General features: G+C 41.6%; 1 protein-coding gene across 5 annotated transcripts in view; it reads right to left on the reverse strand.

Moving 5' to 3' along the window:
- The window catches only part of PGR (progesterone receptor), a 91,931-nt gene that overhangs the window by 48,334 nt on the left and 21,602 nt on the right, over positions 1 to 21,995 (reverse strand). For all 5 annotated transcript variants that reach the window (XR_003088120.2, XM_075919277.1, XM_006110833.4 and 2 more), the window contains exon 3: positions 4,003 to 4,119. Coding sequence is in view for 4 of the 5 variants with exons in the window: in XM_075919277.1 (XP_075775392.1) it covers positions 4,003 to 4,119 (117 nt within the window). In the remaining variant the exon portion in view is untranslated. The remainder of the gene's footprint in view (positions 1 to 4,002; positions 4,120 to 21,995) is intronic.

Below are 21,995 nucleotides of genomic sequence, written 5' to 3' on the forward strand. Positions count from 1 at the left end.
AGTGTGTTAGTGTCAGCTGGAAATGAAACATGACTAGCTGCTGTGACCATTGAGCAATCTAATACAATTTAGGAAACAAAATGATTATTGTAATTCAATTGTGTTTATAATTTCTTATATTTTGAGATACGATTGTTATTTCATAGCCTCTTGACCAGATCCTGTGTGTCAGAATCTACAATTTATGATTTTTCAGCACTGTTTGCTTTGCTCTTATAATATGCAGCAAGCAGCCCGGATGTCTCATTCTTTTCTTCAAATCCTTACACTAGTATTAGATAAATGGAAAACCAAGCATGTTTCCCTAATCCGGCATCCTCAAACCCATGCAAAGTACTGAAAAAAGTCAGCTCCCCAGATTTAAAACTTTCTAAACCACCTAAAGCTGTGATGATCGGACAGATCTCATGCAACAAACCAAGTTCCCATGAGTACGTAGGCAGGAGAACTTTTTGGAAATTCTAAGTGCTGATGACTCACCATGCTGCAGGCTCCTTGCTGAGAAGTACAAACTCAATACTCCAATCACAATATTAGGACCATGTGGAATGCTGTAGGTGTCTACACTTCACAGGACATAAAAACAGAGACCACGACCAGACATACTCGTTAAAGACCTTAGGTGCGGCTCGGTGCTACACCAAATTCGGTGTACAAGGAGGCTACATTGCAGGGTCTTTTAGCCACCTTTGCATCCAGGCAGAAGCCCAAACCAGTTCTTGACATAATTTAGACAGCCCTGAAAGGGCCATGCAATGGGATCTATCAGAACTTTACTAGCCTCAGCTGGAGGTATTCGTGTCTGGACACCCCTACCTGAAGGAAACCCACTCAGACCAGGCTACAAGAGTTTGGAGAAGGTAGTGACTAATTGAGAGCCAGCAACCCAGCAAGGAAGCTTGTCTGCTTCTTCTCAGTTCCTAGGAGCAGTGCTGGGTGAAACAGGTGTAGGATAAGAGCTCATCAGTGCTAGCCCAGAACCCCAGAGTCCAGTGCGGGCCTTGTCCTCAATGACTGAAATTAAGTGGTTGCCTTTGAGTTTCACTTATTTAAAGGTGCTGACAGTCAAATTTTGAATTGCGTTTTTCTTCGTTAACTGTTCAGACTGATGCCACAGTTGGAGCATGGGCCAACCTCCTTCAAGAGATGGCTACACCTTGTGGTCTATATAGGGAGCACCTTCAGTAGATCAGATTTGGGGGTGACAGATCAGCCCCACCTGTGACCACTGAACAAAGCTCTCCTGCTATCCCCTGCCCTGCTCATGACAAGCCATTTGGTCCCTTATGTATTTCAAAAGTAAGTTAAACTGAACAGGAACATGGCACACTTATGCCAGCATAAGTATGTCCACACTTGCTGTTATTCCCAAGTATGTCCATATGTTGAGAAGCCCTTAGACCCCAGCCTACACACTCTTAAATATGTACTTAACTTTATGCATATGAACAGTGCCTCTTGACATTGGGTAACAGCCACATCTGTGGAAGAAGCTGTGTGATCCACACTGTAAACTGAGGATTCTAGGGTGTTTGCCAGAGGTGAGAGGTTTCCGTGTGGATACTTTTACCCCCCCCCCACTCCATACTACCAAAATCACATGCTTGGGCTTCCATTATGGCTACTGCTCCTGAGCTCGCCTACAGAAAGGGGGCAACTATCCACTAAAGAGGAAACCAAGAAGAAAAAGAGTCTCTTAGTCCACCTGGATATTTTAGCTTTTTTTGTTTGTGGTGTTTCTTTACAGAGTAGAAACAGAATCTCGAGGAACTCTGCCAACTCCTCCCTCACATCCATCCTGCTCCATCTGCAGAGCCTGAACCCCAAAGGGTCTTTAGTGGGAATGGGACATAGGGAAGCAAGCTGTCAATCTCACTTTCCCTTCCATGCCCATAAATCCCAAGCCCCATATGTGGGCACAGACTCCAACTCCCCTTCGTGTGCATGTATAAGGTGACACATCGAATCCTAGGTCCTAAATATCTACCATTTGTGGTCAGCTACAGCATTTGCAAATCAAAACATGACTGAGGTGGGCATTTCTCTTCTATGCTTTGGTGCAATAAGCAGCTCCAAGACTGATCTGGATTAGACCAAGTGCATAAAGCAAACACCAAAGAAAATCCTGCTCACATGAATAACAATCTGAAGACAGAGTATAATGCAATATATGTAAAAAATTGTTTTAAGAGATACAAACATTTCTTCTGTTCCCCACCTGTGCAGATAAGATATTAACAAAGTGCCAAGGGCATTAAGATCTAATATGAAAAGAAGAGGGATGGGAAGATGTTGTACCTTACCACATAAGAAAAAACAAAATGATAATTTTTATCTGTATTCATTTAGATCACTGAAAAAGGCTAAAGCAGAGTAATACACTGACCCTCAGTTCAGAAATATCTGGCACCAAAGGGTGTTAGAAGCATACAAAGTTATAAACATCTAATTTTAGTCTGAACTAGATTTTTACATAAATACTTTCAATTATGAAAGGACATAGGTGGGAGAGACTATAATCACTCTCAGTGTGTAATCTTGGGTTTTTTTTACACTGAAGCTAGTTTACACCACTAAATGAATGCCATTCCACATCTACTAGTTTATCCCATTTCTTCTTTCTTTGTATTTTTGAAATGATTGTTTTACTTCTCTTCTATTAAAAACAAGTATTCCTGTGGCACCTCAGAGACTAATAAATATATATATAGTAATTTTTGTTATTTTTTTTTAGTCTCTAAGATGCCACAGGACTACTCATTGTTTTTAAAGTTACAGATTAACATGGCTACCCCTCCGAGACTTAGCCATAAATTTTAAATGTTCAAGGTTAGTAGGAGTTAATGCTAAAATGCTACATCAGCAGTTTGAAAAAAATACAAGGATAAGGTTTTTTCTTTCTGCATGTAAGCACGCCAAACTTATCCTGTGACCGAACAGTCTCACTATAAGGCTGTAGCTTCCATGCCATGGATCTGTTGAAGCACAGTATTCAACTTTCCACTAGCTGTGCCTGAGGTTACACAGAAGAAGCAGAATCTACACCAACTTCTCTGTTCTATTAATGCTTAGTTCTATTAGTTCTCAGCTCCCCCTGTATCCAGCCCATGTAGTGCCAGAACTAACAAGCCCGCTCCCAACTCACTAAAGTGGGGAGACAGAATGCTGCTGCCCCCCACCCAGACCAGTGGTGGGGAGCACACAAGAGTATTTCCCTTCACACAAAGGCTGTGTCTAGACTGGCAAGTTTTTCTGCAAAAGCAGCTGCTTTTGCGGAAAAACTTGCCAGCTGTCTACACTGGCCGCTTGAATTTTCGCAAGAACACTGACGATCTCATGTAAGAAATCAGTGCTTCTTGTGGAAATACTATGCTGCTCCCATTTGGGCAAAAATCCTTTTGCGCAAAAGCTTTTGCGCAAAAGGGCCAGTGTAGACAGTTCAGATTTGTTTTGCGCAAAAAAGCCCCAATCGCGAAAATGGCGATCGGAGCTTTTTTGCGGAAAAGCGCGTCTAGATTGTCATGGACGCTTTTCCACAAAAAGTGCTTTTGAGGAAAAGTGTCCGTGCCAATCTAGACACTCTTTTCCGCAAATGCTTTTAATGGAAAACTTTTCTGTTAAAAGCATTTGCGGAAAATCATGCCAGTCTAGACGTAGCCAAAGAGTATTTCACTTATTTCCCAAAACAAGTTCTCCAACTCCAAAATGATAAAATAAATATAAACCAAAGCCAGCAAGACCAGCCCTCATCAGTGAGCAAATTAGTGTATACATATGCAATACGGGACAAACTTTACTCCAGAAAAAAATTCCATGTGAAGGTGTTCTATTCAGAAGAATTTAAACTGAATTTACAAACTATTTAAAATTCCCAGACAATCCCTCAAGAAAAAAATTCCTTTAAGTCACTGAAGTTCTAAAGTAGCATTATTTACACTAATGTATTGCAGTGAAGATTCTGAGTGGTTATTTTCCAGAATGCAGGCTTTGTAAGAATCTTACCTCCAAGGACCATTCCGGCTTGACAGCACTTCCTCAAGCGACATGCTGGACAATTCTTCCTACGAATTTTATCAACTATGCAATCATTCCTTCCAGCACATAAATAGTTATGCTGTCCTGTAAATGAGAAAACCAGAGTTAGCACAATGTTTCTGATTGTGTCAAGACTGTATCTGAACTGGTGTATGATGATCTAAAAATTAAAGAGACTTCAAACCAAAGGCTGACAAAATATTACAGGAATCACTACAGAGTTTTTTTAACATTATCTTTCAGATATTATCAGATGACACTGTTTTATTATAGTACAGGTTGAACCTCTCTAGTCCAGTGCTCTCTGGTCTGGCAAAATCTGTGGACTGGTATGATTTTAGTTAGCTGGAAATCCACTTATCATGAGTAAGGCTAAGCTTCCTGCAGCCCCATAAAGTTTGTTTACAGCCACCAGTCCTTGCTCTCTGTATTCTCTGCTGTTATTTAGCTTCAATTTACGCCTATATGTCCTTTAACAGCCCAGTAAGCAGTGAAAATGTTGGTAATGCTGCTAGACAATATTGACTTTCCATGGTTTGGCAAATTCTCTGGCTTGGCACCAGTTAAGTCCCAACGGTGCCGGATTAGAGAGGTTCAACCTGTAATTGTTTTAGCTTCTTTATGGTTCACCAATCTTCCATAGCTCCAAAATAGGCATGAACAATCTATGCTGTTCGTGTTACTGTGCAATTGACAGTTCTTGCATAAACCAGGTAATAGGCCAGAATTTGGGATTTCTCCTTTTCTGGTTTTTTTCTTGGATTTTATTTCTCTCCTTTTAAAGCATTTTTTTCTTTTCCCCAGGATAATTAAGGGTGCTTTCCTTTGAGGGGCCAGCCCTCCTGCAAGGGGATGAGTATCCACAACTTCCAGTTCAGGTCATAGAAGCTGGGTCATGTAGCATCCCAGGAATGGGCCCTCTTGGTATGTTACATTTGTCCTGCAATTCCTTTCACTGCTCTTGGAAAATGTCTATTCTATTTTCAATTCTATTTGTTACCTTCAAATTTCACAGCTGATACCATCATCAAACCTAGTATTTAATTTGTACCAGGACTGAGCCCTGGAATTCTAGACATGGATGTTCATAGCTCAAGCACTTGCTGGCTTGCCATGTCAGTTAAGAAAGTAAAAAAGAAAACTGTTTGAGCCCCACATGTTTCACTGTAAACCAAACAAACTAAACACTAACCAAACCCATTATATATTGGGAGGCTTAATGCACAAACCTGACAAAACAAATAAAATATGTACGTCGTGTATAAAAGTTCAGAAATAGTAGCAACAAACATTTTCTAAGAGAAAAATATGTATTAGTGACATCCAAAGGGAATACACAGTAAAGCATATGAACTTTTACTCTTAACACATTTGTATGACCACCACTGACAGGCTGGCTGTGTCTACACTGGGCCACTTATTCCGGAAAATCAGCCGCTTTTCCGGAATAAGCTGCGAGCTGTCTACATTGGCCCTTGAATTTCTGGAAAAGCAATGACGCTCTATTGTACAAAATCAGCCGCTATTCCGGAAAAGCTACGCTGCTCCCGCTTGGGCATAAGTCCTTATTCCGGAACACTGTTCCGGAAAAGGGCCAGTGTAGACAGCCCAGTAGTCTTTTCCGGAAAAAAGCCCCAATCACAAAAATGATGATCAGGGCTCTTTTCCGGAAAAGCGCGTCTACATTGGCCACAGATGCTTTTCCGGAAAAAGGGCTTTTCCGGAAAAGCATCTGTGGCCAATGTAGATGCTCTTTTCCGGAAATACTTATATTATAGACACAGCCGCTGTGTCTATACTGGCATGAATTTCCGGAAATGCTTAAAACAGAATAGTTTTTGTTATAAGTATTTCTGGAAAAAGAGTGTCTACATTGGCAGGCTGCTTTTCCGGAAAAGCCCTTTTTCCGGAAAAGCATCTGTGGCCAATGTAGACACGTTTTTCCGGAAAAGAGCCCCGATCGTCATTTTCGCGATCGGGGCTTTTTTCCGGAAAAGACTACTGGGCTGTCTATACTGGCCCTTTCCCAGAACAGTGTTCCAGAATAAGGACTTATGCCTGAGCGGGAGCAGCGTAGCTTTTCCGGAATAGCGGCTGATTTTGTACAGTAGAGCGTCGTTGCTTTTCCGGAAATTCAAGGGCCAGTGTAGACAGCGCATAGCTTATTCTGGAAAAGTGGCTGATTTTCCGGAATAAGTGGCCCAGTGTAGACACAGCCACACAGTATCTGAGCACCTCACAATCTTTAATGTATTGTATGCTCACATTTTTAAATCTGCAGTAGTCCTAATAGACTATATCCCGTAGTCCTAATAGAAGTGGCTGAGGAGCTTGCTTGTTGTTTTTAATGATGACTTTTAATAAATCTGGGAGCATGAGGGAAGTTCCAGAAAGCAGGAAGAAAGCTAATACTGTACCAATTTTTTTTAAAAAGAGTAATTGGGATGACCTGGGTAATTATAGGCCTGTCAGGCTGACATTGAGCAACTGATATGGGCCTCAATTAATAATGTTAAAGGAGGGTAATGTAATTAATGCAAATTGGCATGTGTTTATAAAAATAGATTTTATTAAAATAACTTGATATTGTTGATGAGATTACAAGTTTCGTTGATGAAGATAATAGAGTTGATACAATATATACAGACTTCTTTAGTTTGACTTGTCATCACATGACATTTTGATTAAACAAACAGAATGGTATAAAATTAATATGGCATACATTAAATTAGTTTAAAAACTGGCTACAGGTAGGTCTCAAAACATAATTTTAAATGGGGAATCATCATTGAGAAGATCTGATTCTAGTGGGATCCTGTTGGGTTAGGTTCCTGGCTCAATGCTATTTAACATCTTTCTCAAAGACCCGGAAGAAAATAAAGTCATCACTGATCAAATTTGCAGATGACACACAGATTGAGGGAATAGTAAATAATAATGAGGACCAGTCACTGATTCAGAGCATTCTGAACTGCTTGGTAAACTGGTAAACTGCAAATAATATGAGTTTTAATGTAGCTAAATATAAATATACTGATCTGGAAACAAAGAGCGTGGGCCATACTTACAGGATTGCGGGGAGGGCTCTCTCCTAAGAAACAATGACTCTGAGAAGCATTTGGGGATCATGGTGGATAAACAACGGCACATGATGGTGATGTCACAGCCAAAAGAGCAAATGGGATCCTGGGATGCATAAACAGGGAAATCTTGGCTAGGAAAAGAGATTACTTTATCTCTGTATTTGGCAGTGGGTCAACCAGTGCTGAGATACCGTGTGCAGTTCTGGTGCTCACAGTTTAAGAAAAATGATGATAACTTGGAGAAAGTTGAGAGAAGACTCATGAGACTGACTAAATGATTAGAAAACCTGCCTTACAGTGACAGACTCAATAAGTTCAATCTGTTTATGTAAGCAGGGGAATGGTCCCGCTATTGTGGGGAACTTTCCTGGCTTCTATACTATGCTGGTGAAATGGACCAACGAAAGAATCTGAGTCCCCGCTCCCACTTCCTTTACCCTATGGCGTCCCTGACCTTGAGGGCTCCCCTTCCACTCTCCTGAGTAGCAGAGTCCTCGAAATCCCAACAAGGCTGGGCCCAGGTTTCCTGGGGCTTAATCCCTGACCTTGTAGTCACTTGGCGTAGGGTCTAAGGTGTCCCCACTCTGGGGTGCTCTCTTCATACTGCATGCTTTCTCGACCCAGTGATCATTTCATATGGCTCAAAGCAAACACAATTTATTAAACATCAACTGTTTGAAGAGAAAAGAATAAAAAAAATCAAAAGGTTAAATGAGAACACACAGTCCTGCTCTGTAGCATGGGGACATCACAAACAGCAATCTGCAGAGTGTAAGGACAGTTCACAGACTGTTCCTTATAGGTCCCAGGGCTCTCTCTCAGGTCCTGGCTGTGCTCTAGGAGGGCTGCAGGCTGGCAGTGACCACACAACCTCAGTCTCTAGGTGGCAGGACCCCTCTCCCAGTCTGGCCTGCAGGGCCTCTTGGCTGGTGGTGTCTTCCTTCCCAGAGCCTCTCCCCCCAATTTGCTGGTCCCAGCTGCTCACCACACCCAGCTGCAGACTGTTCTGCTTTGCCAGTCTCCAACTCCTTGTGTTGCTTCTCTGTCCCCTTTGGCTCTCTGGTCACTGCAAGTCTGCTGCTCAACACAGGGTCTGTGCTCCTTGGGCTGTGTGTGCCTGGCTCTGCTGCTGCAGGACTGCCCCTTAACACTGAGTCTGGGCTCCTTGGGCTCTGGCACTGCACGTTTGTCTCTCCACACAGCTTGCTCTTCTTGCTGCCTTTCTTAGCTCTCTCTCCTTTTCTCAGAGACCCAGAAAATCCCAGCTCACACAGAGGATGGGACCTGGCCTCTGATTTTCCTCACTGGCCTGTACAACCTGTCAATCAGGCTGAGCTGAAGTGTTGGCTGCTTTCCATTGTCTCTGGGCTCTGTCCGTCTCAGGACCCTGATTTCTCATGGACCCTTCCCCTTTTGGTACTGGGAGCTGGCCAATCAAAAACTCCCACTGAGTTTTAGTAAGGGGCTAACAGTCCTCTTACATTTAGGTCAACAATGCAAAGTTGTGAGGTGACTTGATTTCAGTCTGTAAGCAACCATATGAGGAACAAATATTTAATATTGGTCTCTTCAAACACAGAAGCAAAAGATATAAAATGATCCAGGTGAAAGTGAAGATAGACAAATTTAGATGAGAAATAAGGTGTAAAGTTTTAATCATGAGAGTAAGAAATCATTGAAATTACTTACCAAAGGGCTGTAATGAATTCTCCATCACTGACTATTATTAAACCAAGACTGGATGTTTTTCTAAAAGATATGCCCTTAGGAATTACTTTGAGGTTTATCGCTGCAGAACACATAGGACCTGACCATAACGTGCATTCATTTAGGGTTGCCAGATGGTTGAAACAAAAATACCGAACCCCCCCCCCACAAAAAAACGGGGAAAAAATTCTGTTGAAGGGGAAAAAAAGGAGGGGGGGAACCAAAGTTGTTGAGTAAAAAAAAAATCTACCCTGCCCCCAAATCCAAAAATTAAAATAAAACAGCATTAAAACAGCATGTTCCCTTTAAAAGTGAGTGCATAGATGGGAACAAGGAGAAAGGTTGAGCACTAAGAACAAGGAGAAAGCATTGCTTCCCCTAGGTCTTTTGGCCGTCAGCCATTTTGTGCCGGCAGCCTTGGGGAACCAGGTAACCATGGAGGCTGGGGTCGGAGGGCTGGGGGTGTTGGGAGACAGGATGAAGTTCGGGGGAGCGGAGGGGGGAGGCTGGTTGCTGAGTATTTGTAGGATTGCCAGGTGCCTGGCATTTTCTCCGCCTGGCCGGAGAAAAATTCAGAAAATACCGGACATTTTAGGGTGTCCGGGTGAATACCGGACATCTGGCAACTCTAGATGCATTATGGAAAACTTTTACAGAATTTTTACAATCCCATGCATGATTCAAATTGATTCCATGTCTGATTTATTTGCTTATTTCCCATACTCCTTGTGCTGTGAATTTAATGCTGTTTTTTAAACATAACAGCCACTTGTCTATATCCTAAGATTAAAAATATAAAACTTCTTAATTAACTGCTTTGATGATACAGGGGACCACATTTTTTAATGATCAAGAAACTGCCAGAAGCTGATTATACAATGCACAAACTTGTTGCATCACCAAGAGTTTGCTAAGAGACTATAGCAGCTCCACAGTCCTGTGAAGAGTGTTTAGTAAGGAGATCATCTCCAAGTGACAAGTACTGTACATTTTTAAACAATTTCTATTCACATGCTGGTATTCCTTACATGGGAACAAAATACTTGAATAACAGGAACCATTCAAACTGTTAAAGATAGTAAGATAAACGTCAGCAGGCTGACATGAAGAAAGGAAAGGTGTAGTTAGGTATAATGAAAAAGTTCTTAATAGTAAGTACATTTGGACAGTGAAAGAAGATTCTTAAGAACCGCTAGTACAAACAAGGCAGAAGCAGGTAAATCAAACTCTCTACTGGTCCCGTAATTTAGGATTTGTCTATTCTTCCTCATGTTATGCATACTTTCTTGCTTCAGTAGATTTTCCTTAGCAAAAACAAATTTTTAAAATTTGACCATAAAGAATTTCAGTCAAATTGAAAGAGTTGTACAATTACTGGAATGTTGGGTTTTCTTTGTGTGTGTTTAAATTGAATCTTGTTGTCTTCATGTTATTTTAATGTGTATTACATTCCAGCATTGCTCTCATTTTATTAGCATTCCATTGCCAAGAGATAATGTTGTAGTCAAATACAACAAATAATAATGATAGCCCAGTTCTTTTCTTATTCAAGTCAAAGCAAAGCTCCCACTGACTTTCCTGGGAAAGGATTATGTCCTAAAATATTGTAATTCTATCCCTTGATTATATGATTGTGACTGTATTATTGGTCATTTCAATTACAGAATTAGTGTTTAGATAAAATCATCAATCCCAACTTTTACCTGTCTGTCCAAATTAACCTCAAATTTATTTTTTGATGTTTAAAACTGTTTTCAATTTTCCCCACTCCATGTTTCAGTGCCTTCTAATTCTGACCAGGACTCTAAGTGGAAGTATCTAAAGAAAAATATCTTACTTGGACATTGTAACCCCAATTATGCAGAGCAAAGGAGGTATGTATTAAATAGCATCCAATCTTGTGACATTTGTGTGTCTCCTATCTGGTGTGGACTTGCAAATGTCATTTCAATTATGTTCAGAGCAGTATTAATTTGATTTAGCTATTTACTGCCCATGGTAGTAAACAAGTCTGACATGGTCATTTTGTAACTCTGCTGCTATTTTTTATATTCCCTCTCTTTGCCCACTTCTGGTAAAATAAGTATGTGTTCAGCAAGGCCATGTCTACACTAGGAAACTATTTTGAAATTACTAAATTCAACTTAAGAACTCCAGTTTAACAAATTCAGACTATCGTGTCCTCATTACGGGGAAGCACTGAAATTAGTCTGAAGCCCAGGAATCACCCGAGTTGCGGGAGGCCTCCCGGAGGCCAATACATTTGAATTAGTGGCACCAGAAAGTCCACCTTACTGTTATTTCTAAATTACTATTTCAGAATTAGTGTTACTCCTCATGAAAAGCAGGAGCACAGAGTTTGAATTCTGTGTCCCGTTATTTCAAAGTAATGGGCTTGGTAATGTGGACACACTGCTTATAAATTTGAACGTGGGGGGAAGGGGCGGGGGCGTTATTTTGGAATAAAGACTTGGGGTAGACCAGAGCCAAGACCTGTTCTACAGATGTACAGCAAGGACAATCTGGCAATGTCCTTTCAGCAATAGGTAACAGGTACAGCTATGGTTACCTACTTCATGAGAAAAATGGCATTTTCTTCTGACAAGGTGCCAAAGGTTACTGCCAAATCTTGCAAAATGGCATGTTTCTAATTTTTGTTTTGAATCTTCAACATTCCTTTTTAACATGCAATGTTGTAACCATGTCAATCTCAGAATATGAGAGAGGCAAGGTGGGTAAGTAACATCTTTTATTGGACCAAGTATTGTTGGTGAGAAACAAAAGCTTACACGGGGCTCTTCCTCGGTTGTTATTGTTGCCTTCTTCAATAACATCTGCTCCATGATTCATATTATTTTCCCAGTGAAACATTAAAAAACCAAAAAACAAACAGCAAACAACCCACCCACACCCCCAAAAAACCCAATCCTTCATATTTCTGGCAACAGACCAGTAAGTAGAATACTTATTTTTAACCATAGCCTTCTCTAACATAATCTGTGCAATATTTAGTTGATCTCTCCTCTACTTTGCCTTAGTTAGCTTTGAAAGCCTTCTCAGTATTTTAAGCTACAGAGGCTTTAAGACAATAAATAGTGCATACTCAGCATGTATCTAATTTTGAAAAGATTTTATTGGACCATGCTACATGCAGCCATATGTCAGGCCTTGTCTATACTTACTGGGAGATTGGTGCTGTAAGGGACCCCTAAATCAACCACTGATCACTCTCCATCCACTCTGTTACTCCACCGGCTCAAGAAGAGTAAGGAGAGTCAATGGGAGTGTTTCTCCCATTCACCCCCAACATTGGGACGCTGCAGTAATTTGAACTAAGATACATAGCTGGAATTTTGTACCTTGGTTCAGCATTGCCTCCTACGATAGATCTGACCTCAGAGCCTACCTACTGTCTCAAATATTGATACTTTCAGGAATCTCAGATATAAATAAGCCATATGAAGTAACACTAAGGATCTAGACCTACAGAATTATCCATAATCCTTTCAACCAATAAAACAATTCCAGGCTCACTTTTCACTGTGGCAACGTTGCTCCTTAGATATTCAAATGCTTTGATATTGACCAATGATAATTGTTCCTCTGGCTCTTAAACGCGACAAACAATTACAGGCAGTCCCCGGGTTATGTACAAGATAGGGACTGTAGGTTTGTTCTTAAGTTGAATTTGTATGTAAGTCAATTTGTATTTAAGTCAATTTGTATGTAAGTTTAATTTGTATGTAAATCTGGCGTCCAGATTCAGCTGCTGCTGAAACTGACCAGCGGCTGACTACAGGAAGCCCAGGGCAGAGTTGCTCTGCCCTGGGCTTCCTGGAATCAGCCACTGATCAGTTTCACCAGCGGCTGAATTTGGACACCTGGGACAGAGCAGCTGGGGCGCTGCCGGGTAGGTCCCCGTAGCGCCGCACCTCAGCGCTGGAGGGACCAATCTGGCAGCACCCCAGCTGCTCTACCTCAGGTGTCCCCAAGTCAGCCGCTGCTGAAACTGATCAGCGGCTGATTAGAGGAAGCCGGGGCAGAGCAACTCTGCCTCGGGCTTCCTGTAGTCAGCCACTGGTCAGTTTCAGCAGCGGCTGACTTGGGGACGCCTGGGGCAGAGCAGCTGGGGTGCTGCCGGGTTGGTCCAGTAGCTCCGAGGAGCGGTGCTGCGGGACCAACCCGGCAGCGCCTCAGCTGCTCTACCCCAGGCGTCGTCGGCAAGAAAAGCCTGGGCTGCTGGGGGGAGGGGCGCACTAGCTGTGCCCCCCCTCCCCCAGCAGACCAGGGAGACACGGGTGGCGGGACCGCCGAGACGCGCCGCGGTCCCGCCCGCATCCTCCGAGGCTTTGCTCCGCGTCTCCCTGGTCTGCTGGGGGGAACTCCTCCCCAGCAGACCAAGGAGATGCGGAGCAAAGCCGCGGAGCACGCGGGCAGCAGGACAGCCCAGACGCGCTGCGGCTGTCCCGCTGCCGGTGTCCTCTGAGGCTTTGCTCCCCGTCTCCCTGGTCTGCTGGGGGGGGGCTCCCCCCAGCAGACCAGGGAGACGCGGAGCAGCTTTTCTCGCCCTGGAGGATGCGGGCGGCGGGACCACGATGCATCTGGGCATCCCGCCACTCTGGTCCTCCGGGGTGAGAAAAGCCCCGTTTGCGTAACTCGGGGACTGCCTGTACGTCTAAATATGATCAAACCAATGTAAGAAAATCAATGGTAGGACTCCAACATTCCTTAAGCCACCAAGCTGTGTCTTTTAGATAAACAAGAAAATGCAGATGCTGATGCTATATTATGAAACTTTATGGAGCAGAAAGTTAAACTTCAAGGAACAGAATTCTATATAACTGTAATAGTATCTTACTATATTTTCAAGCATGCCGTAAGCATATATTTGGGTACACATTCCCAGAATAAAGTTTAAAATGTATCCATGTTACTAGCATATATAACTTTCAAAGAAAGAAATGTTATACCCACATAGATAGAAAAGCCTCGGTTACCATGTCTCATACATAAGATTGTAGTGCCAGATAGAACACTGGTTCAATTACAGTATACCCAAAGAGAAGAGTGCAACCTACCAAATTACCAATATCTTCAGTAAGTGTTCCTTGGGGGTTTTTGAGCCAGTTTGTGGCCTGACATCACTTACCTGGGGAAATCTGACCAGAGCCTGTAAAAGATTATGATATCACAGACCTGTACTTCCTTAAATTCCTTTTCCGGTCTAAATATCCATGCTAAGTCTCAACCCAAAAGCAATTTTTTTGACATTTTAACCGCATCAGTTCTGAGGGGTTTTAATTATTAAAGGCACAAGGGAAAGTAAAGTTCCTCCTATGTTTCCAATTGGAGACTATATATTCAAAAAGTGAAGTCTGAGATCTAGGGTTTAGTTACATGGCAACATTCAAGAAAGTCAAGGCAAATCAAGTACAACAGTGATAACCAACATGTTGATTGCAATTGACTGGTAGAATCTAGAGCCTCTGCAAGTCGATCGTGATCCTCAGGTAGGCTGCTTCTGCCTGCCTGATCCCATGCTGCTCCTGGAGGCAGTCGATTGGCTGAGTGCAGGTACATCTCTGTAACCTCTGGAAAGGTGTGAGGCAGCTCTGTGCTGACCTGGCACTGTTCAAGAAACTCCCATTGACTGGGTTGGCATTTCTGGGTGTGGGCAACAGTGTAGCACATGGAGACCCTCTCCTTCCATTCTCCCTAGGGGCCACACATGAATGCTCTCAGCAAGCCAGTCGTTTCCAGGAGTGGCATGGGGCCAGACAACCACACTCTGACATCATAAATCCCTGTCTCAACAAAGATTCACAATCATCATTGATGAGAGTAGTATTAAAAAGTTAATACTGTGTGTATATATATATATTATATATAGTGGTTTTTTTGTAACAGTATTGCCCAGAACAGCCTACCGTCACCTATTTTCCCAGCCCACAGAAAGGGAATGGGATTTCCCCTGCACGTACCGGCACCTGTTTTCCAGGAATGGCTCAGCTCCTGACAGAAGCCTGCTTCCATATTTTCTTCTAGCTCCCAGCATGGCACTGTGGCTCTTAAAGTGGCCGCGATTGAATTTTTTTTGTTTGGCTCAACAAGTTTTCCTTTTTTTTTTCTTTGCTCAATAAGTTTGCCCCAGAGTACCAGAACTTTTTTTCTTTTTTTTTACAAAAAAATCACTGTATCTATATCTATATCTATATCTCCTAGCCCCCCATTTCCATTAATTCCTATGGGGAAATTGAAATTGGTTAACATCACTTTGTTTAAAGTAGCATTTTTTAGGAACATAATTACAAGGTTAAGTGAGGAGTTCCTGCAACGGTGTGAAGCCAGTACACATACGTTAAAGTGCATTAATCTCCATCTGCACCGTTATGTGGATGGTTTCACTTAGAAATAAAGTGGCTTTAATTCACCATAATGTTATTCTCCACTATGGTACAGATAGTAGACCAGGTTCTCTTTTCATTTTACCCCAATTTACATAGAATCATAGAATACTAGGACTGGAAGTGACCTCGAGAGGTAATCGAGTTCAGTCCCCTGCCCTCATGGCAGGACCAAATACTGTTTAGACCATCCCTGATAGACATTTATCTAACCTATTTGTGACAGCAAGGTCTGCCAAAACTAGGGCCGAAGGAGGTGTGGTAACATCCCCTGGCTTGAGGTGGTTTATGAGGTTTACAGTTTTGCTCAATGGGTTTCAGCACCCTCACTATATAAACTATTCCATTGCTACTGAATGACAATGTAAATTTAAGTTGCAGAGGCATAAAATTGATATAATGCAGTCAAGAACTTGGTCTACATATCATGCAAAAACTTCAAGTTGGTAATGCTGAACCAATTTTTTTAAATGGAAATGTACCAAGAAAACTGCTACAGAAAGACACACTTTCAGAGATTGCTTGTTTGTTCTTGGGTTTCTCTATTTAGCCATCCTTACTATTCCATCTGTATGTGAGGTCACCAACACCTGGGCTGCGTCTAGACTGGCATGATTTTGCACAAATTCTTTTAACAGAAAAGTTTTTCTGTTAAAAGTATTTGCGCAAGAGAGCGTCTACACTGGCACGGATGCTTTTGTGCAAAAGACATCTTTTGCGCAAAAGCATCTGTGCCAGTGCAGACGCTCTCTTGCGCGAGAAAGCTCCAATGGCCATTTTAGCAATTGGGCTTTCTTGCCCAAGAAATTAACTTGGCTGTCTACTCTGGCCCTCTTGCACAAGAAGGCTTATCCCTGAGTGGAAGTGTCGGAGTATTTGCGCAAGAACCACTGATTTTGTACAGTACAAAGTCAGTGTTCTTGTGCAAATACTCGCAGCCAGTGTAGGCAGGTGGCAAGATTTTATGCAAAAGCAGCCGCTTTTGTGCAAAATCTTGCCAGTCTAGACGCAGCCCTGGTCTACACTAGGGGATAAGTTTGAACTAAGATATGCAACTTCAGCTACCTTAATTACTTAGTTTAAGTCCAAACATCTTAACTTGAATTTTGGCACCGTCCACACTGTGGGGAGTCGAAGGGAGCTTACTCTCCCTTTGACTTCCCTTATTCCTCATAGAAGCAGGGGTACCAACACCGACGGGCACGCCATCTCAGTTTGAATTAGCATGCCTTCACTAGACCCATTAATTCAAACCCCAGAAGATCGACTGCGGCTGCTTCAATCTTATCCGTAGACATGGGTCAAGGCTCAATCTTATCTGTAGACGTGGCTCAAAAGACACTGAGAATGGATTTGCACTCCAGGGCTGTCAATAAGGGCTAACAATTTGACCAGCATATCATCTGGAATACCTTTCATTTTCACAAGCTTAAGTAGATTTAGAATTTAAAACCCATTAACTACCATTGGGTGTTAGCTGTGAATAGTAAATCATTTATTTTCAGCTTTATCAATGTAATTAATTAGATATTTCCCTTATGCCTCCAAAATTTCAACAACAAAATAGAGAAGGGAAGACATGCCTATGGCAAAGAGATCCTCTGGGATTTCAGTGTTAATATAATTGAGAATGAGGGGTATGCTTCATTTATAAGAGGCTATGAGGCTAGTGAGGTGAGGTTTCTGATTTGAGAAAGTCTTGTATTCATGTCTGATAAAAGTATCCAGAGGACAGGATAGGCATATTTATCTACGATTGCCAGGTAGAACACAAGGCATAACTGAAAAAGTGTTAACTCCGCAAAAGAAAGGTGCTGGACTAATAGTATTTAAATTACACATCTATTTTATAGATTGGACAGTCACTTTGATCTTGCCTACACTGATAATTTTAGGGAAATTTCTTCTGGTGCTTGATGACTGGGTATTATTTTTATCATATCATTTAGAGCTGCACACCCAATTGGTTCTTACTATCCATAACATTTTCCTAATATCAGTCTTAAAACCTTTGTTTCCTTATCTTCAAGACCCCAGAACAAGCAACAGTCACGTTCTGGGATTGAAGAGCACCCTTCCTTCCTAAATTTATATGAATTCTACATGGATACACCAACACAGGGAACTTCAGTGAAGCCTCCTATTAAGTACCAATAGATTTCTTCACTCCAATAACATCCAGGTTCTTTAAGTCTGACCCATGAATTTCAGATTCTATTGCTCCCATTCTGGAAAACATTTCAGATTCCGCTATAACATGTATTTCTATAAACTCCTGAATCAGGATTTTGACAGGTCATTTCAATAAATTACTATAATTAATATACTAAAAAACTCACTAAACATTTGATATATTTGGAGTTAACACAAATTACTTAAAATGTGTTCTCTTTTGTCTAACTTGATACCTATCCAAAGAACACAGATTTCAGTCACACACATTAATTTGAGATACAAATGCCAAATCATCATTTCACACTAATATTTGTGCTTTTATAGTTAACAGAAACTGAGAAATGTTGCTAGTTGTTTGACCTTTATATTTAAATTCCAGAATCTCACTGAAGGACAGAATGTGAGTAGGAAAGGAAAGATATGCAAGATATTTGGCTAATTCTAAATTAGGGGATAAACCATCTAGAAAGCTTGCATGGGCAATTAGTGAGTATGCTAAAATATTTACTTGAGTAGATTTTATTTGCAACATTTAAAGTTGGACTTCCCTATGGTTTTTTGGTTTTGTTTTGACTCTGTGCGTTCTCTGTAATTATTAATTATTTGTATCACAGTAGGAAGACGCAGACTGAATATCAGGAAATTCCAACATGGGGATGTATTTGGCACTAGAAACATTTACTAAGGGAAATGATGAAAGCCCAGTACTTTAAGATATCAGACACTTGGCTGAATAATAAAAGCATGTATTGCAAGGCCACTAAGTGATTATATTCTTTCCCCCCTTACTGCCACTTCCTATAAAGCCTTCAAGGCTTAATTCAACCAGTAAAAACAAAAAAAGACTGGTTTCTCCAGAATAAGAGAAATATTCTGAAGCAACTACTTCTCTCTCTCTCTCTTCATGGCTCCAACATCCAGTTTGCCTTTAATGTCCACAACCTTGGCATCATCCCTGACTCTGTTCTCCTTTCCTTCTCGTAGCTCCAATTTCTTGAAACTTTCATATCCTCTTGTTGTCTTGATAATCACAGCTCCTTTATCTGTAACATTCCGAAATCCCAGATCTCCAGACACCAGTATAATCAGAATGCTATAGCCTGCCTTATCGTACGTACATACCCACCCACTTTTATTGCTCTTCATTCATTTCAGGATACAGTTAAGATTTTAATCTTTGTTTTTTAAACTCTTGCTGGGCTTGCTGCAGCTTATCTCATAGACCACGGGTTCCCAAACTGGGGGGGGGGGCCGTGAAGAAATTCCAGTGGGGGAACGAGGTGACCCAGACCTCCCCTCCCATCAAGAGCCCCCCCAAGTTTTGCTATTTTTGTTTTCCAGCCCCGGTTGGTTCCTTTTTTTCTTTTTTTTTCTCTCAACAAGTTTTGCTGCTATTTTTTTGTGGAGGCAGTGTGAGGGTTTCTCAAAAATCAAAAAGGGGGCATGAGACTGAAAAGTTTGGGAACCACTGTCATAGACTTTGTCTTCCTCTACTTCCCTTTTCAACCATCTAGCTTTACAGTATCCTCTTTTGCTCCATATACTTTCTCCAGTACTTCTGCAAGAGCCTTCATTTTCACTAGCCAAAATAAAGTGTGTAAAATGTACAAGAATCTGTTAAATGCCCAAGTCTCCAAGTGCACTAAACTATAGCTGTTCTTTGGGTAATATGGTTAAGCATTCCAGAGTTTGTCTCATTTGTCATAGGATCAATTAAATATGGCAAAGGAAGAAGATAACAAAACTTCAGAATTAGACTACTGTTTAGTTAGTTAATTAACAATTATAATATTTAATATGAAATTATGTACAAGAATTAAAGCGTAATCTCATCATTGTACAGAGAAAGGAAGGAGAGACTAAACTGCAATAAGAACTCTGCTAATGTGAGTTAATATAGCATTCACCTTGGTAGATAAATTGAATTAAGGAGAAAAGCAAATTAAAACATTATAAAGGTTATTGGATAAGAACATAAGAACGGCCGTACTGGGTCAGACCAAAGGTCCTTCTAGCCCAGTATCCTGTCTGCCGACAGTGGCCAGCACCAGGTGCCGCAGAGAGGGTGGACCGAAGACAATGATCAAGCGATTTGTCTCCTGCCATCTCTCTCCAGCCTCTGACAAACAGAGGCCAAGGACACCATTTTATCCCCTGGCTAATAGCCTTTTATGCACCTAACCTCAATGAATCATAGAATCATAGAATCATAGAATAATAGGACTGGAAGGGACCTCAAGAGGTCATCGAGTCCAGCCCCCCCGCCCTCAAGGCAGGACCAAGCTCCACCTACACCATCCCTGACAGATGTCTATCTAACCTGTTCTTAAATATCTCCAGAGAGGGAGATTCCACCACCTCCCTTGGCAATTTATTCCAATATTTGACCACCCTGACAGTTAGGAATTTTTTCCTAATGCCAATCTAAACCTCCCCTGCTGCACTTTAAGCCCATTACTCCTTGTCCTGTCCTCAGTAACCAAGAGGAACAAATTTTCTCCTTCCTCCTTGTGACACCCTTTTAGATATTTGAAAACCGCTATCATGTCCCCCCTTAATCTTCTTTTTTCCAAACTAAACAAGCCCAGTTCATGAAGCCTGGCTTCATAGGTCATGTTCTCTAGACCTTTAATCATTCTTGTCGGTCTTCTCTGTACCCTTTCCAATTTCTCCACATCTTTCTTGAAATGTGGCGCCCAGAACTGGACACAGTACTCCAGCTGAGGCCTAACTAGTGCAGAGTAGAGCGGCAGAATGACTTCACGAGTTTTGCTTACAACACATCTGTTGATACAACCTAGAATCATATTTGCTTTTTTTGCAACAGCATCACACTGTTGACTCATATTCAACTTGTGGTCCACTATGACCCCTAGATCCCTTTCCGCCATGCTCCTTCCTAGACAGTCGCTTCCCATCTTGTATGTATGGAACTGATTGTTCCTTCCTAAGTGGAGCACTTTGCATTTCTCTTTATTAAACCTCATCCTGTTTACCTCTGACCATTTCTCTAACTTGCTAAGGTCATTTTGAATTATGTCCCTATCCTCCAAAGAAGTCGCAACCCCACCCAGTTTGGTTATCTAGCTTCTCTTTAAACTCTATTATAGTCCTAGCCTTCACAGCCTCCTCTGGCAAGGAGTTCCACAGGTTGACTACACGCTGTGTGAAGAAGAGCTTTCTTTTATTAGTTTTAAACCTGCTCTCCATTAATTTCATTTGGTGTCCTCTAGTTCTTCTATTATGGGAACTAATAAATAACTTTTCTTTATTGGCCCTCTCCACACCACTCATGATTTTATAGACCTCTATCATAGACCTCAGTCTCCTCTTTTCTAAACTGAAAAGTCCCAGTCGCTTTAACCTCTCCTCATATGGGACCCGTTCCAAATCCCTAATCATTTTAGTTGCCCTTTTCTGAACCCTTTCCAAGGCCAAAATATCTTTTTTGAGGTGAGAAGACCACATCTGTACACAGTATTCAAGATGTGGGCGTATCATAGTTTTATATAGGGGCAGTAAGATATTCTGGGTCTTATTTCTATCCCTTTCCTAATAATTCCCAGCATCCTATTTGCCTTTTTGACCGCCGCTGCACACTGCGTGGAAGTTTTCAGAGAACTGTCCATGATAACTCCAAGATCTCTTTCCTTATTTGTCGTAGCCAAATTAGCCCCCATCATACTGTACGTATAGTTGGGGTTATTTTTCCCGATGTGCATTACTTTACACTTATCCACATTACATTTCATTTGCCATTTTGTTGCCCAATCACTCAGTTTGGTGAGATCTTCTTGGAGTCCCTCACAGTCTGCTTCTGTCTTGACTATCCTAAACAGTTAGGTATCATCTACAAACTTTACTACCTCACTGCTTACCCCTTTCTCCAGATCATTTATGAATAAGTTGAAAAGGATTGATCCCAGGACTGACCCTTGGGGTACACCACTAGTTACCCCTCTCCAATCTGAAAATTTACCATTTATCCCTATCCTTTGTTTCCTGTCTTTTAACCAGTTCTCAATCCAAGAAAGGACCTTCCCTCTTATCCCATGGCCATGTAATTTACACACGAGCCGCTGGTGAGGGACCTTGTCAAAGGCTTTCTGAAAATCCAAGTATACTATATCTACTGGATCCCCCTTATCCTCATGTTTGTTAACCCCTTCAAAGAACTCTAATAGATTAGTAAGACAGGATTTCCCTTTACAGAAACCATGTTGACTTTTGTCCAATAAATTATGATCTTCTACATGCTTCTCAATTTTATTCTTTAGTATTGTTTCTACTAATTTGCCCGGTACTGAAGTTAGACTTACCGGTCTGTAATTGCCAGGATCGCCTCTAGAGCCCTTTTTAAATATTGGTGTCACGTTGGCTACCTTCCAGTCATTCGGTACGGAAGCCGATTTAAATGATAGGTTACAAACCACAGATAATAGCTCAGCAATTTCCCATTTGAGTTCTTTTAGAACCCTTGGATGAATGACATCTGGTCCCGGAGATTTGTTAACATTAAGTTTTTCTATTTGTTCCAAAACCTCCTCTAATGACACTTCAATCCGGGACAGTTCCTCAGATTCATCACCCA

The sequence above is a fragment of the Pelodiscus sinensis genome, chromosome 1 (genome assembly GCF_049634645.1).
Source record: "Pelodiscus sinensis isolate JC-2024 chromosome 1, ASM4963464v1, whole genome shotgun sequence".
Classification (NCBI taxonomy): domain Eukaryota; kingdom Metazoa; phylum Chordata; order Testudines; family Trionychidae; genus Pelodiscus; species Pelodiscus sinensis.